At 40.1% G+C, this 17,834-nt stretch overlaps 1 protein-coding gene across 1 annotated transcript; it reads left to right on the forward strand.

Annotated features, from left to right (window-relative positions):
- Positions 1-10,371: 10,371 nt before the first annotated feature.
- GNG11 (G protein subunit gamma 11) lies at positions 10,372-14,686 on the forward strand. The gene is made up of 2 exons (XM_037508007.2): positions 10,372-10,612; positions 14,248-14,686. Exons 1-2 carry the CDS (start codon positions 10,517-10,519, stop codon positions 14,371-14,373), a joined length of 222 nt encoding a protein of 73 aa, XP_037363904.1. The 5' UTR covers positions 10,372-10,516; the 3' UTR covers positions 14,374-14,686.
- The last annotated feature ends 3,148 nt before the right edge of the window (positions 14,687-17,834 follow it).

The following is a 17,834-nucleotide window of genomic DNA, read 5'->3' on the forward strand; positions in this document are numbered from 1 at the left end:
GAAAACACCTAAAACTGTTTTTTTTAAAGATTTATTTATTTATGCATATAAAAGCTGGGATACAGGCCAGAGTTGTGGGGGGTGAGAGGATTCACCAGAGACAGAATGGGGAGCAGAACAGGCAGATTGACTGAAATATACTGCTGAGGGGATCAGCGGACGAGATAGGAGAGGTAGGCTGTGTCATGTGGGTTAGCTCCCTGGTGGGACAAGGATTGAATTTGTGCTGTAGTGGCTGGCTGTAGCCTGATAGCACTGTGTCTTTAATCCCTGTGCCACCAGGGAGGCCCCTAAAACTGTTTTTCTTATAGTACTTGATAATAATATTGATTGACCCCTTTCATTGACAATTTTTAGTATTTTTAATGAATGAGTCTACATTATTCTGAGTTGCCAGCATATAGTTAATATTTTCTGGTTCTTCACTTCCCTATCAGCACTTGTAATACTCCACCTAGAAATTTTATGGTTAGATTTGTATTTTTCCCAAATTTTCTCTTGCCCACTGAATTAGGAAATTTATTTTTTGATTCACAAATGATCTATCTTGCCAAAATGTGTTCTATGAATACTTTGTTTTTGGTATCTTATTTTGTTTCTTTTTTTCTCCACCCCCCTAGTCAATGGTAATGGTTTTACCATAACCTCTTCCTATAGTCATTCAAATTCTATTTGACATGGGGAAGATGACTTTCTCCCAGATTAACTAGATTAAGGGTTTAGCCTTTGCTCACACAGCACCATGAATTTAACCAGCTCTAGAATAAAGGTTACAAATACAGACTTAGAAGTCAGTGAGTTCTAACTTTACTGCCTAACTGACTTTGATAAATTACTTCACTTTTCTAAATATCAGTTTATTCTACTGTAAAATAGAGACAATGATGGCCCTTTTTCATGGGAGTTAAATATTATACTTGAGTAGCAATTGAAGTTAACATGTTGCCTACTATATACTAAGACCCAATAAGAGCTATCTAGTATTACTTATGAAAAAGGACTTAGACAAAATATTTCCAATTCTTTAAGGTACATGCTATTTCAACCCACCTCTATGAAGACTTTCACAAGCATGGTCCTTTTCTCTGTTGCAGTGGTGCAGAAAGACACAGAAAACAACTATTACCTGCATTATCTTGCTAATCAGTTTCCTCTTGGCAACTTATTGAGTTTGCATAAGCCAATTTTCACACCTTTTTACTGATGACTAAGAGATAACTTGCCTCTGCTTCTGTTAACAAATGACAAGTGTAATTACCCCAAATCGGAAACTATTTTTGTTATTAGCATTTCCTTGTTGCTGTCTCACAGTTACAGTGCTATATTTGGATATGTCTGTGATCAGAATACTTAGAAATGCTAATTAATTGTCATACTTTTAAGAACTTAATAAGAATTTTCTATTATTAGGTCAGAAAGGGACTCTAAGTCATCTCATGTTTGGTTCTTAATGTAGCGCCCCCCACCTCTCACCATAGCAAATGTGCAACAACTATCTGTTGACTCTTGCCAACCCCTTCATTTTGGGGTGGAGAAGATGATCGAGACTCAGGAAACTGAGTTGGTGAAATTTCTTGTATCCAAACTCTGGGCCTCTTCATGAAAGGTTAGCAACATATCTAGCACAAATCTTTATCAAATATGCATTGTAAATATGCATGTAAAATATATATTTTACATCATTGTTCATTTTTTTAATGATTTATTTATTTATGTATACAAGAGCTGGGATAGAGGCTAGAGATGCTGGGGGTGAGAGAATTCACCGTAGACAGGTGGGGAACAGAACAGGTAGACCGAGTGAAATATATTGCTGAGGGGAGCAGCGGGCGAGACAGGAGAGGTCTGCTGCGCCATGAGGGTTGCTCCCTGCCTGGCCTGGAATTGAACTGGAGCTGCAGAGGCTGTGGATTGCTTCATAGTGAGGTGCTTAACCCCTTGCACCACCAGGGAAGCCCCTCATTGTTCATTTTTTAACAATGTTTGCTTTCTTAAATATGCATTGGTTTTTAACAGATTCCAGGATACAGTAAATTCTCTTTTCTCTGTTTCTTCAGGAGACGCTCTTTCCCACTATTAAAAATTACAAAAACCCTCCCCATTATACCCAGTACTTCCTGACTTCCTTTCCCACTGCGTTCTCCTCTGCAGCACCCATCATCATCCAGCATATTTATTTATTTGTTTGTTTGTATATGTTTGTATGTATGCATTTATGGTGTCTTTCTGCAGAGGCTTTCTATGTGCAATTTAACATTTATTTAGTGAAGTATTCCATGTGTGTTTTTTCCTCTGATGAAAAAATCCACTGTCTCCTATGGCATGTGGTAGTGTGTACAATCCTAACAAACATCTTTTTTTTAATTTTTAATTTTTTTTATATCGTTGTTCATTTTTAAACAATGTTTGCTTCCCACCCCCTCAGGGGTAGTCCCCATAGAGTTTCCTTCACCAATGCACCGGTGCACTATCACTACAGTCCCCTGTGCTCTTCCTGCCCTTATTTTGATCCCTCTCCCTCCTCCTCCCCTGCAGTATGTCTCTGATTTATAATTGTCTGTTTTGGCTTTGTTGTGTTTTGTACTGTTATTTTTTTTACACTGATGTCTTATTGGGTTCCCCTATATTCCTGTTATAAGTGAAACCATCCGGTATTTTTCTTTTTCCTTCTGGCTTATTTCACGGAGCATAATTCCTTCTAGCTCCACCCATGTTGCTGCAAATGGCATGAGTTTATCTTTTTGATTGCTGAATAATATTCCATTGTGCATATATATCACATCTTCTTGATCCAGTCATCTATCTTTGGGCATTTGGGTTGTTTCCAGGTCTTACCTATTGTAAATAGTGCTGCAATAAACATAGGAGTACAGGTGTTCTTTTGAATCCATGTTTTTGTATCCTTTGGGTAGATCCCTAGGCGTGGAATTCCCGGGTCATATGGTAGCTCCATTTTTAGTAGACTGAGGAACCTCCAAACAGCTTTCCATAGTGGTTGGACCAGTTTGCACTCCCACCAGCAATGTAGGAGAGTTCCTTTCTCACCACATCCTCGCCAACATTTGTTGCTTGTTGTTTTGATATGTGCCATTCTTACTGGTGTAAGGTGGAATTGTTAGGGGGAAAAGGATGTCCTAAAGCTAATTCCATACAGGCTTTGTGGACTCCACCCCCCACCCCAGACCAAAGCCAAAGACACTGGGAACTCCAAATCCCATCACCACCAAAGGGAAGGTGGCTGGGACCTGAGGGTGGGGTTAAGCAGCCAGATTTGGTATAAAGCCAGACACGTGGGCTTTGGAGGGGATCCCCCATTTTGGCTCTCCACCAGCTCTGAGAGTGCCTTTGGATTTCCAGGTTGGCGGATCGGGTAGGACGCATTAAAGACTTTATTTCCCTATTTTCTCCCTGAGTTGTACATTTCCTTAATTCCCTTTCCCTTGTAAATAAACCTTTTATTAACCTTTTGTGTGCGCCTGTAGTGGAGTATTAATAAGTCCCTTTTAAGCGCAGGTGAGGACCCACAGCCCGGCAACCCGTTTTATATCGGGGTTGCCCTATAACAGTATCTCAATGTGGTTTTGATTTGCATTTCCCGGATGATAAGGGATGTTGAACATTTTTTCATATGCCTGTTGGCCATTAGCATTACCTCTTTGGAGAAATGTCCTTTAAGTTCTTCTGCCCATTTCTTGACTTGATTGTCTATTTTGTTTTTGTTTAAGTCCTGTGAGTTTTTTGTATATCTTTGTGATCTTATCAGTTGAATGGAGTGCAAAAATTTTTTTCCCAATCAGTGGGGTGTCTCTCTGTTTTGGTTAATGTCTCTTTTGCTGTGCAGAAGCTTTTCAGTTTGATGTAATCCCAGGTGTTTATCTTTTCCTTGACTTTCTTTGCTTTGGGTGATGAAACTAAAGATATTATTGAGATGTATGCTTTGTAGTGCTTAAGAAACATCTTTAGTTCTATCTAATAACTGGAGATATCTTTGGAGCCAGATGAGTCTAAATTACAACCATGGCTTGTCTACTTTGTCATTGGAAATTTTGGACAAGTAACTTTAGCTCTTTGAATCTCAGTTTTGTTTTGTTTTTTAAGATTTATTTATGCATACAAGAGCTGGGGTACAGGCCAGAGGTGCAGAGGGTGAGAGGATTCACCAGAGACAGAGTGGGGAACAAAACAGGCAGACTGACTGAAATACACTGCTGAGGGGAGCAGTGAGGGAGACAGGAGAGGTGTGCTGCGCCATGTGGGTAGCTCCCTGGCTGGCCAGGGATGGAACTCGTGCTGTAGAGGCTAGGGACAGTTTCACCGTGCTGTGCTTAACCTCTTGTGTCACCAGGGAGGCCCTGAATCTCAGCTTTTTTCATGTAAAAGTTTCATGTGTAAATTTTTTCATGTATAAGCTTTTTTCATGTATAAGCTTTTTTCATGTATTAGAATACATCCCTACATATGAATTTAAAATCTCTCAGATCATAGAGGTGGGCATATAGGCAAAACCTGGTAACTTTCTTTATTATTATAATAGAGCCTGTAGGCTTCCTGTAGTCAAAAAACTTTACTATTAAATAATCTTTGACACTTCATTTTCCCACCTACTGGAATTTAGTCATACATTGATCTCTACACCTGAAATGTTCCTCCACTTCATCTCATTTCAGCCTTTGAAATCCTTCTCCTTTTCTGAGGCTCACTAAAAATTATCTCCTCTATTTTTCACTTCATACCAAGAGTATGCTATATATCTCCTAGGTCATATAATACTACTTTTCTTTCTCTCTCTTTTTTTAAAGATTTTTTTTTTTATACATACAAGAACTGGGGTATACGCCAGAGGTGCAGGGGTGTATGTGAGAGGATTCACCAGAGAGAGTGGGAAGCAAAACAGGCAGAGTGACTGAAATACACTGCTGAGGGAAGCAGCAGCCAGGCAGGAAGGGTCTACTGAGCCATGTGGGTTGCTCCCTGGCCAGCTGAGTGGCCCAGATCGAACTCGTGCTGCAATGGCTGGCAATTGTTTGATAGTGCTGTCTTTAACTCCTGTGCCACCAAGGAGACCCTACTTTGCTTCCTCTTAATATAATGTGTAGCCTTGTATTAATCTCAATGCTATTTTGTAAATTTCCCCAACCAGAAGCTCCATTCATCTTTGAAACGGCCATGCAGACTGAAAAATTATCTCCATAATTTAACTGACTTAAATAAATATTTAATTCAGTTAAAAGCAGGCCAAGACAATACTTGTGTATTAGATAATTCAGAATTCTTGTTGGCCTAGCCAATGATTAAATCAACAGTAGAGTTAAAATTTCCGTTGCTTAAAAATACAATTATCAGCAGAATTTTGAATAAAAATAAAAGTCAGAGGAAGGAAGTACACAGAAGATGGTCCAGGAAAAAGGAAATGAAATCATGACTCTCGTGCAGCTACCACTGGCCATAAGTGAATCTTTGTTTCAAAAGCTGTTATTTCAGCAGCGTGGATTACTTGGTTAAAGGGAATGAGGTCAGAACAGAGGGAAACAAAAAAATATTCTAGGCATAGATTTAGCATTCGGTTCTTCAACAGAACTTCCTGTTATCATTAGTGAGGATGAGTTAAGTATACATACCTACTATAATACATCATGTGAGCTGCTTGCACTTTGACAGTGTTTTGTACACTTAGGTGAATTTTTAATCTCAAACAAGAACAAAAAAAAACCCTGACTGCTATTTTCATTTGGATTGATATGATTTTAGCCAGATTTCATGGCAAAACTAATGTCAAACTTCCTAAATTCCTAAAAGGATGTATTAACATAAGAAAAATAATACACTGAGTAATGAAAAAGACCAGTTATATGTGATGAAAATTAAAGTCTTTCAGGAACAGAATTGATAAATCATCTTGCTAGCATGAATTAAAAGTAGTCATTAAGTATTATAAATACTTTCCTTAACAGAAGGCCATTATTTTAATGGCCTATACAGTGACCATTCATTTTATAAATTTTATTTTATGTATTTTTTTAAAAGATTTTTTTATTTATCTATGCATACAAGAACTGGAGTCTAGGCCAGAGGTTGCGGGGGGGGGGGGGGGGGGTTGGGGGAGTATGGAGGAGTGAGTGGATTCACCAGAGACAGAGTGGGACGCAAACAAGCAGATCTACTGAAATAGAGTGCTGAGGAGAGCAGCAGGGGAGACAGGAGAGGTCTGCTGTGACCCATGTGGGTCACCTCTCTGGCCGGGGATCAAACTCAGGCCGCAGTGGCTGGTGGTAGCTTAATAGTGCTGAGACTGAATCTCTGCACCACCAGGGAAGCCCTGTATCTTATAAATTTTAAAAGAGGTGAATTTGTGATGTATTCTAGTTAATTTATACCAACAGAACAGACACAAAAAAATGCATATTTTGCAAAATTAGACCAGATCCCTGGTCTTTTCTGAGTTCAAGTTAGTATTAAATCAACTCCAGTGTAACTACCTTCAATATTTATAGAGGTTGATTTTTCACAAATACTTAACACATTAGAAAAATAATCAAAGAAATAATTTTCCCTTTTTATTTGCATGCTAAAATAAGTATTTTATGATTTTTCCTCTTTTATACTTTAAAGAAAACATAAAATGGAAATAACCACATGCTTAATTCTATTTTTATCAAACAGATATTTTTAAAACACTTGTCAAAAGATAGTATATTTAAAAAGTTCATTTCTGATTACTCCTGTCATTTTCACTGTGGAATGGTTTCTACATATTATTTTGCAAAATAACTTATATTAGGGATAATATGTGAAATATAAGTGAAAAATTAATACAACATTTGAACATAACTAATTTGGATTTTTAAATGTTTTTATTCAAAAAGTTTTGTTGATAAAATATTTCTGCAAGAATATTGGAGAAATTGCTTACTTATATGTGAAGTAAGCTTAGGAATAGGAAGGAGACTACATAATCTTGTCCTAAAAATCATGTTCGGGGGCCTCCCCTGGTGGCGCAGCGGTTGAGCGCTGGGCTGCGAAGCTGCCCGCAGCCTCTGCAGCACCGGTTCAATCCCTGGCCACCGGTGAGGGTTCCACATGGCGCGACAGACCTCTCCTGCTGCGCCCACTGCTCCCCTCAGCAGTGTATTTCTTCGCCAGTCTGCCTGTTCTGTTCCCCTCTCTGCTGAATCCTCTCACCCTCCCACTATTCTGACTGTACCCAGTGCTTGTATAAATAAATAAATAAATAAATCTTTTTTTAAAAAAAAGTTCCCAAATACAAATAAAAACCACAATGAGATATCATCTCACACCGATGAGAATGATCCATATCAAAAAGGACAAAAACAACAAAGTTGGTGAGGGTGTAGAGAATAAGAAACCCTCTTACACTGTTGGTGGGCATGTGGACTGGCCAGTCACTATTAAAAAAAATATGATTTCTCAAACTATTAAAAATAAATCTACCATATGATCCAGGCATTCAGTCCCTAGGTATGTACCTGAAGAATGCAAAAATACTAATTCAAAGGGATATATGCACTGCTGTATTTATTGCAGCGATATTTACAATAGCCAAGTTATGAAAACAACCTAAGTGGTCCAAGAATAGATACATGGAGTAGAAGGACGTGGTATACATATACACGATAGAATACTACTCAGCTATAAAAAAGACGAACTCTTGCCATTTTTGACAACATAGATGGAACTGGAAGGGATTATGCTAAGCAAAATAAGTCAGAAGGAGAAACACAAATACTGGATGCCTTCACTTATATGCAGAATAAAGAAAAAGAAAACAAAGGGTCAGGGGCCTCCCTGGTGGTGCAAGGGGTTAAAAAACAGCACTATGAAGCTATCCGCAGCTACTGCAGCAAGAGTTTGATCCCCAGCCAGGGAGGTGACCCCACATGGCGCAGCAGACCTCTCCTGACTCCCCATTGCTCCTCTCAGCAGTGTATTTCAGTCGATCTGCCTGTTCTGCTCCCCACTTTGTCTCTGGTGAGTCCTCTGACCTCCCACACCTCTGGCCTGTACCCTAGTTCTTGTGTGCATAAATAAATAAATCTTAAAAAAAGAAAAAGAAAACAAAGGTTCAAACAAAATCAAGCCAGTATAAATCTTAGAAATCTGACTACAGAATTGAGGCTACCAGAGAAGGAAGGAAAGGGGAGAGAGCAAATTGGGGTGGGGGTGGGGGGGGGCACAGTGGATTATGGTGGAGGACTGCAGGTGCTTTGGTGTGTTATGACACGCATCTGAGGAGATGTGACCCTGTGCCTCTGAATCACAGTGTTGTAAATCAGTATTACCTCAGTAAAAATGTTCCCCACATTTTACCGTTAAAATCAAACAACAAAACATTTTTAAGAATGTTGCGATCATGTCATTTCAACATTTCCTAAATCATTATAGTGTAATCAGTTTACATTATATGATATTAGCATGTGAATTATTTGATAAGGATAAAAATAAGAATAGATTAAGATGTATTTCATCTCTAATTGAAGTCAATTAAGACTGGGGAAGAAGTAAAAGACTAGTATGGATTTATAAATATCACTGTAAATAACTAGATGATTTCAGAGGGGAGAAGTTTCCAGAACAAAATTGTTCTATTTTTATGATTTGGAACAAACACACACTAATTTGCTTAACCGATTTATTTAATTCGAGTGCATATTATTTAATTTAGGCTACATTAACTATTTTCACTAAATTATTTAATCTATTTTTCACCTCACTTTTAAATTTATGCAATGGGAAGTCACAAAAGTAATTGGTTTCTGGAGACAGATGTGTTTTTGTCTTGGCTGACTGCTTACTAACAGAAAAACTTCAACCACTGATTTAACTTACTTGAGCCTGGGAGACCTGTGTGGTATTTCAATTCCTGAAAAAGAAGTCTCTTATTAAATATTTTACTTTGTGTAAGTTATTTATCAAATCTATTTACATAAAAACAATTAGGAAGGAAGCATACCTTAGCTAATCCACCCCTCCCCTGCCTATCACATATTTTACCAACCAGAAAATCAAAATGCAGAAAAAATATAAGTGACTTTTCCAATGATAGCCAGTGGCAGAGCTAGGACAAGAATCCACAAGTACCCATCAAGTAACTCATTGTCCCTTTCATTCTGATGTATTGATTGAGGATATGTTGGAGGAGGCTGGCAAGAAACTATGAATAAACAAACAAAAGAAGTGGCTGTGGGTGGTTAAGGCCAAGTAACCTGAGATCATCAGTTAAACTCTTGAATTTGATTTCATAGGCAGGAGGTAAGCTCTGGTGAGAAAATATTATCTGGCTGTTTGGGAAAGTTTCTTGCATTAATACTTTTTCTTCTAGTCTTCCACGCATCATTAGCAAGGTTTTAGTTTATAATTAAAGGGAAAGTGTACAGTGCACATAAAAATGTTTCATACCAGACAGTTTCCTGGCTTTACCCAGTGGCAGCTAGATGAATATTGCTTTGCAGACAGTAAAGAAACCAGTACTAAGTGAAGCCACTTCCTACATCCTGGAAGGTGCTTGAGCCAGGAATTCAAAACCATTGGTGTCAAGTGCTGCCCAGACCTTGGCAGATGGGGTAGTGGAGAAATTCTGCTAAGAACTTGAAGATTCTTGCTTTTTTCTCCTCTGGTTAGTTTCTTATCGTCCAATCATTACAAAATATCCCCCTGAAAAATGACTAAAGATTCCATTCAGGATTGAGAAAATTATTGTCAGAAAATGGCCGTGCAAGTTGTCAACGATATTCACATACCAATCCCCTCTGTATCCCAAAACGTGTAAGTCGGTTTCAGACCTTAAACTCACTGATGGATGCACCCCAGCAGATGCGGTGGGTAGATGAGATCCCAAGTCAGTTTCATTTTCTTGGAATTTTTCTTAACTGTCCACATCTCCCACAACGAACGTGCATATCTTACTGGGGGAAAGTTACGAACTGTATATTTTTAAAACTATTGGAGACTATTTCCTGCCTGGTAGTGTCCTCCTTTTCTTACTTTACAAACAAAACCCGGATGTGACTAGGAATGGGGGGGGGGAAAAAAGGAACAAAAAGTAAAACTTTGTTCTCCAGGAAAGTGGGCTAGCGCAGCCCCAACCCTTGGGCCCCAGCCCAGGCCGGGCCCGGCGGGCGTGGCAGGGTCAGAGCCAGGAGCGCGGGGCCAGCATCCCCGCGGGGAGCTCGGGCAGCACGGCTCCTCGGGGGCCCGGGGCCACCCCTAAAACTTAACCCTAACCGCGGCCTTTCTGGGCAGGCCTCCCGCGGCAGTGGGGACCTGAGAAAGCGCCCCCAGGGCTCTAAGCTCCCGGGCCGCCGCGCAGCGCTGGGGTGAGGGCACGTCCGGCGGCGGCTGAGCTCTCGGGGCGCCGGCTCCGCGCGCGGGGAGGGTCACGTCCAGCGCCGGCGGGCGGGGTGCGGGCACCGCAGTTATTTCGGGACACGCAGCGGTTTGCAGCACGTCCAGCCACTCTCTTCCAGCGCTGTGTGCTCCTGGGCGCAGTTCAGGAGCAAAAATGCCTGCTCTTCACATCGAAGATTTGCCCGAGAAGGAAAAACTGAAGCTGGAAGTCGAGCAACTTCGCAAAGAAGTGAAGTTGCAGAGGCAGCAGGTAAGTTGGCTGCCCCAGACTCTGTCCTTCTCTGAAATGAACCGGGATCAGCTTCTCCTGGTCTCTTGAGGTCAAACAAGTAGGGCTTTTTCTTTGGGTTTTTGGTTGGTTGGTGGGTTTTGGATTTTTTAGGGTCTGCTCTTGAAGTGGGGTTTTGGCGGTGCCTGCAAACTGCTGGTTGAAGTGGGTAAATCGTAGGCGGCCACGGGAGAGCGAGGCACTTCAAAGGCAAGTGTCAGAACAGCTGAGGAGCCTAAAATGGGGGAGACAAGAAAATTCTGCCGCGTCGGTTTTTTAAAACAGCCTGAAGGGAAAAGGCAGATGCCTGTTTAGTTCCTTTATCTTTTTCACCATGGGAAACGATGGTACTGGAAAGAATTTTTTAAGATCACAGTTTAAAGTCTTGAGTTACCAAGTTTTGAATTTCACCAGGGATCTCCTGAGGTGTCCAGTGAGTGAACAGTCTGGTGGGACTCCGAAGTGAAACATTACAGTTTTTAAACATTTATTTGTAAATCCTATTCCTTTGGGATTTATTAGTATGTACAGTGAAGTAATAAGTCGTTATCTATGTTTATTTATAAATAAATAATTATACTGCATAGGAAATTCTTTGTAGTGATCACGATTAAATATTTTAAAAACTGCTGATGTGGATTATAAACTCAGTGAGAACATATGCCCAGTGTTCAGAAGTCTCCACGGAAATTTGTTGGAGCTGTTATCATCCTGACTTCAGTTTCCTGCTGATAATAGGGGTCTTTGTTAAGATACTCATCTTCCTTTTTCATCAATCAGGCAACCTGTTAACCAGGATTAGGCTTTTTGGATAAATTTTTCTAAGAGGAATAATCTAGTCCTTCCTCCACAGCAAGAAAATTTTAAACTGATTTTATTTCTGTGGGGCTTAATACTAGAAAAAAAATTAAGACAGTGGAATTGAAGGAGGTAAGGTATGGTAATTACGCTCGCTTACCTTCCTGTTCTGGTTATGGTACATCTGTTCATGGCAAGAGTTTTGTTACTCTTGAGTGATTAGTGGAAGGCAGTTTTACTCTTTACACATTTCTTTTCTCAAATTTAACCTTTTACTTTCAAATCCCAGCTCTACCTAAATTTCTATCCAGGGGGAAGAGTTTTGTAGCTATAAAAATGCTACTATGTTTAAAGTAAAAAAGGAAAGTTACAGGATCCAATGAGTAAACTTACTTCTTAAAAATTTCAAGGAACTCATTTTGTGGATGACAAAGCCCAAAATATAGTCTGTGCTGATCGCCTAGATTTTTTCACACAATGCACCTTAGAGATAACATATGAAACAAACTAAATTGGTTTCTATACTAAGTTGGAATATCTTAATATCTGGTCCACTGTAGAACTTACATGGGAGAAAAGACAAGTGTTTTCCAGTCAATATTGGGCAAGTATTGGGGTAAGGGCCTGAATGCAGCTCAATATTAATGTCCATTAAAGGCTTCATTTGTTACCAATTTCTCCCTTCCTGTTCCCTCCCTTATTCCTTAGGACTCACCGTGCTGCATAGACTTTTCAACTCCAGAGATTCCCAGTGAGGAAAACTCCAGGGATAGTCTTTGATTCAAGCATATTTTATTATGCACTTTCCAACGTTACTCTTAGGGAACATTCAATCCTCTTACTTTTAAGGATTAAAAAAAAAAATCCTGAAACCCAAGAAGGTTAACTAGATCCTCATTTAAAACCATAGAGATATTGATAGGGCGGGTACAAAAACTCTTGTCTCCTGATGCTTGATCTGTTATTGTTTCAATAAAATCGTTCCTTTCTGAGCTTTGTGCTCTGCCCAGGCCTGAGAGGCAAACACAGGCCGAATTCAGGCTCCAGCTAATTTTTGTTCAAACATATCCTCTTGATCCTGGAAGGAAATGCACCAGGAGGAATTAGCCACTTTTAGCGTTTAGCAGATCTTTTTGGAAACCTAATGAAGAGGTTTCTGTAAACAGATGCAACTTGGGAAAACATGAATTTATCCACAAATTTCTCTGGAGCCACAGACCCCAAGTTATGTATATCTGCATCATCGCATCTGAGAATTTACTTAAAATGTACACAAACACGGTGAATGTCAGCAGCAATTGTGAGCAAATGTTACCGGAGACTGGGGCCCAAAAAGCCTTTATTTTGCCACAGTTTAAATACTGCTGCAGCTAGTTTTAAGTTTTCGATCAGTGGCCTTTCACACTAGTGTGCAAAGAATCTCAGGGGTATGAAAGTAAAATATTAAATGTTGTAGTTTTGATTAGTTTTAAATCCCACCTTTTTTGTAGTTTTCAGTGTAGGTTTTATTTTTTTAAGATTTTTTAAGATTTATTTTATTTATTTATACATACAAGACCTGAGATGTAACAGAGTTGCAGGGGGGAGTGGGGAGAATGAGAGGATTTACCAGAGAGAGAGTGGGGAGCAGAACACAGGAATTTACTGAAATACACTGCTGAGAGGAGCAGTGGCAGAGATAGGAGATGTCTGCTGTGCCATGTGGGTAGCTCCCTGGCCGGGGATTGAACTCATGCTGCAGTGGCTGGGGACAGCTTCATAGTACTGAGACTTAACCCCTTGCACCACCAGGGAGGCCCCAGTTTAGGTTTTGTAATTATGCCTAGTGCAGTAACGCAGTAACATCTTGAGTTATGTCTAATAATTATGTACATTTTGGGATATATATGCAAACATTTTTTAGTGATTCTCATTAATTCAATTTGAAGATTCCTAATCTAGATTACAATTCATAAGAGTATTTGCCTAATTTTAAGAAGTGTCCATTGAAATAATCTACTGCTGCCATAATTTTTACCTCCAATTTCTTACTAGTGATACAAGCCTTCATTAAAACACTAGCTCTTTTTTCCACTTTTTTTTTTTAACTCAAACTTGCAATGTCTCCTAAGAATAGACTTTTGAAGAAACTATTCAGTCCTTTCTCCATTGTAGAAAAGTTCTAAATGATTACACAAACATAATAGTCTCAGATAGTCCTAATAAACCTCAGATAAGGGGGTTTTTCTTTGTTTTTTTGTTTAATGTCCATCCCACCCGCCCTGCCCACCCCCCCAACAATGGGGAAGGAATTCTGAGCTGAACAAGGTGGATCATTTGGGTAACTTAAAAGTTCCCAGAGTCAGACTTTTGGCAATTCTTCCATCATTCTGCGAAATGTGTAGAATATGGTCCACACCCATAATTAGTGTACATTTTGGCAAGACACACTCCAAAACATTGGGGGATTATTTACTGCTGCACCTGTTCTTTAGCATGGAAAATTGAAAGTGGGTATGTTTTACTTCGTAAAATACCCTGACACGTCATAATTGTACTTTAGCAGAGGAAGTAAATCATATGAGGAACAATGGTTAGAAATTTCTGGGGATGATCTATTTAAATATATGGTGACTTTCAAACATTTTTGATCCTGGCCATAGTAAATATATATTACAGTGATTGTTAATATATGCTCCATATAGTTAATATATACTCTGTGCTGTACTCTGATATTTTATTCCATTTCATTGTTTAAAATACTGGTTGTACTAGATTTTATTAATTTCACTGGAGGATAATGACAAAGTTTGAACAATTCTAATTTTTTTTTCCTTCAGGTGTCTAAATGTTCTGAAGAAATAAAGAACTACATCGAAGAACGTTCTGGAGAGGATCCTCTGGTGAAAGGAATTCCAGAGGACAAGAATCCCTTTAAAGAAAAAGGCAGCTGCATTATTTCATAAATAACTCTGGGGAGAAATGTCATCCTCAGTGGAAGAACAAGTTTGTTTTAGTTTGTCCAAACAAAACCAATCCGCCTTTTGAAGAAAGAAACATTTAAAAGAGATTTTCTTAAGCACTTAATATAGATAGTGTTCAATGTAAAAGCAATGTGCTTCTCATCTTTGCTCACAACACACCCTTTTTAAGACACCAGAGAATATCAAATGTATAATTATGGAAATAAGTCCATTACTTGTGCATGACTCGTCTCTTTATGTTGCTTGATGCCTCAAATAAAGTTTTCTCTCTGAAAAATGAGTGCTGGCAATTTAATAAGGATTTTTTTAATTACACGAACTTTTATATTTCTCCCCTAACCTTTTTAGTGTTTGGAACATATATCAAAGGATCAGTTGGTTTGATAGATCAGGTCTCCAATCCAACTGTCTCAGGAGGCTTACAGTGCTGAGTTCTGAACTTGTAGAATGTGTTTGAACTAATGTAAAATACTAGGGAACTGAGTGAGTTAAATTCCTCACTACAGATATCCCCTGCTTTTCAAGAATTCATGTTATGCTGCTTTGCTTTTATGAAAGACTTACATTAGTGCCTGCTTTCACTAATCAAAAGAAATTTGAAGAGCACGTTCACTTTTATGACAAAGACGAAAAGCAAAAAGTAATGTCAAATTGTGCCTCTATAGAGGCAGTGTGCCCCAGGAGTGTGAATGACACTGCAAAGCTTCTTGCCCAGGAATGACTTTATATTAGTTTTGTGTTTATTGGGTCATTCCTGCTTTTAATATAGGTATTATTTTAGGTTTTTTATGTTATTCAGTGGATTATTTTTTGAGTCCAGAAACATTTAAATATTTTTCCATATAAATGGTAATTGTTTCTTTACTTTTGGCCATTTTGTCTTGGGAAAGGCTTCATTTCAATACCCTTCCTTTGAAGGGTGGGTTGTGAGGAGGAGATACATGTTAGGGAAATGAATGAACTGAATTCCTCATGTTAACGGGAGTCACATTGTATCATGAGCAGGTCTGTTACAGGGCAGGGAGGGGGCACCCCAGAACCCTCAGACCTGCCTGCTCTAAATAGGTTCTGCCATCCGCTGCATCAAGACAAAACATATAAGACCTTTAATGGAAAGGAACTTTTTTTTTTCTTGTTTAATATTTTTTTTTATAACATTGTTCATTTTTAAACAATATTTGCTTACCCCCACTCCTCCTCAGGTGTAGTCCCCATAGAGTTTCCTTCACCAATGCACCCGTGCACCATCACCTCAGTCCCCTCTGCTCCTCCCTCCCTCTGATCCCTGTCCCTCCTCCTCCCCTGCAATTTGTCTGATTTATAATTGTTTTGGCTTTGTTGTGTTTTGTGCTGTTATTATTTTTTTACACTGATGTCTTATTTGATTCCCCTATATTCCTGTTATAAGTGAAACCATCTGGTATTTTTCTTTTTCCTTCTGGCTTATTTCACTGAGCATAATTCCTTCTAGCTCCATCCATGTTGCTGCGAATGGCATGAATTTATCTCTTTTGATTGCTGAATAATATTCCATTGTGCATATATATTACATCTTCTTGATCCAGTCATCTATTTTTGGGCATTTGGGTTGTTTCCAGGTTTTACCTATTGTAAATAGTGCTGCAATGAACATAGGGGTACATGTGTTCTTTTGAATCCATGTATTTGTGTCCTTTGGGTAGATCCCTCCGAGTGGAATTGCCAGGTCATATGGTAGCTCCATTTTTAGTAGACTGAGGAACCTCCAAACAGCTTTCCATAGTGGTTGGACCAGTTTGCACTCCCACCAGCAATGCAGGAGAGTTCCTTTTTCACCACATCCTTGTTGCTACTTTTTTTGATATGTGCCATTTTTTTTTTTTTAAGATTTATTTATATAAGAACCAGGGTACAAACGGAGGCATGGGAAGGTGGGAAAATTTACCAGAGACAGAGCTGGGAACAGAACAGGCGGACTGACCAATGACACTGCTGAGGGGAGCAGCGGGCATGGCAGGAGAGGTCGGCTTCGCCAAGTGGGATTCTTGCCAGCCAACCAGGTTGAACCCGTGCTGCAGAGGCTGTAGACAGCTTCATAGTGCGGCACTCAACCTGCTGCACCACCGGCAAGGCCCTGATATGCGCCATTCTTACTGGTGTGAAGTGGCATCTCAGTGTGGTTTTGATTTGCATTTCCCTGATAAGGGATGTTGAACATCTTTTCATATGCCTGTTGGCCATTTGCATTGGAAAGGAACTTTAATAAACAATACATAAAAGCCAAAAGAATATAGTTTCTAGATCAAGCACCCAAAGTTACCCATCCTCTCAGGGGTAAAAGTCCACCCAAATGCGATTGGCCCAGCGCAAGGCCTGAAAGCCTGCCACAAATCTAAAGCACCTTTCAGTCGGGACTCTAAGAGTCAGAAACAGCCAGACAAGTTTGAGAGGAAAAGAGCAAAATCAAAATCAAGATAAAAGCTGCCATTGTCACCTCCCCACGGGTCTCTCACCCACATCTATTTCAACCAGTCCAGGACCAAGAAGCAAGTGCAGCTTCTTCACATGTCTCTCTGCTCCATGTACCTCCTTCAGGTCTCCTCATTGCTCTCCATCCTGCTTCTTTCCTTCCTCAGTCCCCTCTCCAGCTTTTTCTCCTCCCTGCTCCCTCTATCCTCCTTTGGGTGGGGCAGGAAACTTGGAACTTCCCCTTTTCCTGGGAACTACCCTGTTACACCCTGTTACAGGTCAAGCTTACCTGTATTTACCCAGTTTTTCATTTTATAGGTAATGTTACAGGTATTGTTCAAAATGTTGGTGCAATAGTGGGCTTCTGAAAAGATGGGGGAGGGAGGGAGGTTGGGATCAGGAGGAGCACCCCAAGAGGCTATCTGATATGTTTATTCACAGGGAGTTGCATTTCCTTCCTTTTTATTTTTTTTAAGATATATTTATTTATGCGTACAAGAGCTAGGGTACAGTCCAGAGGTGCGGGGCGGGATTGGGGGGGACAGAGGACTCACCAGAGACAGATTGGGGAGCAGAACAGGCAGATAGACTGAAATACACTGCTGAGGGGAGCAGCCAGCAATACAGGAGAAAGGTCTGCTGCGCCATGTGGGTCACCTCCCTGGCCGAGGATCGAATTCATGCTGCAGAGGCTGTGGATAGCTTCACAGTGCTGCCACTTAACCCCTTGCACCACCAGGGAGGCCCTGCATCTCCTTCCTGATCTCCAGGAGGTCTTGGGCTTGGTGACTGTATGGGAAGGAAGGGACAGTGCAGGATCTCTAAGATCTGAGCAGACGAGGTGAAGGAGGATTCCTAGAGCCCTCAGTAGCTTTTGCAGGCTTCTATTGGGATTTACCAGGTACACAGCAGGCAAGGGTTCTGGGGGGCCAGGAGGCTGACAGGCCTCCCAGCCCCCAGCAAGTCTTCATTCTTTTTGGCCTTCTCTCGTGGCC

Source organism: Talpa occidentalis, unplaced genomic scaffold (genome assembly GCF_014898055.3).
Source record: "Talpa occidentalis isolate TD23 unplaced genomic scaffold, MPIMG_talOcc4v2.1, whole genome shotgun sequence".
Classification (NCBI taxonomy): Eukaryota; Metazoa; Chordata; class Mammalia; order Eulipotyphla; family Talpidae; genus Talpa; species Talpa occidentalis.

Bases quoted from the DNA above. Each gene is read 5' to 3' on its own strand.
- GNG11 (XM_037508007.2), top strand. From the start codon at position 10,517: ATGCCTGCTCTTCACATCGAAGATTTGCCCGAGAAGGAAAAACTGAAG. The intron at 10,613-14,247 runs GTAAGTTGGCTG...TTTTTCCTTCAG, and splicing joins TGAAGTTGCAGAGGCAGCAG to GTGTCTAAATGTTCTGAAGA.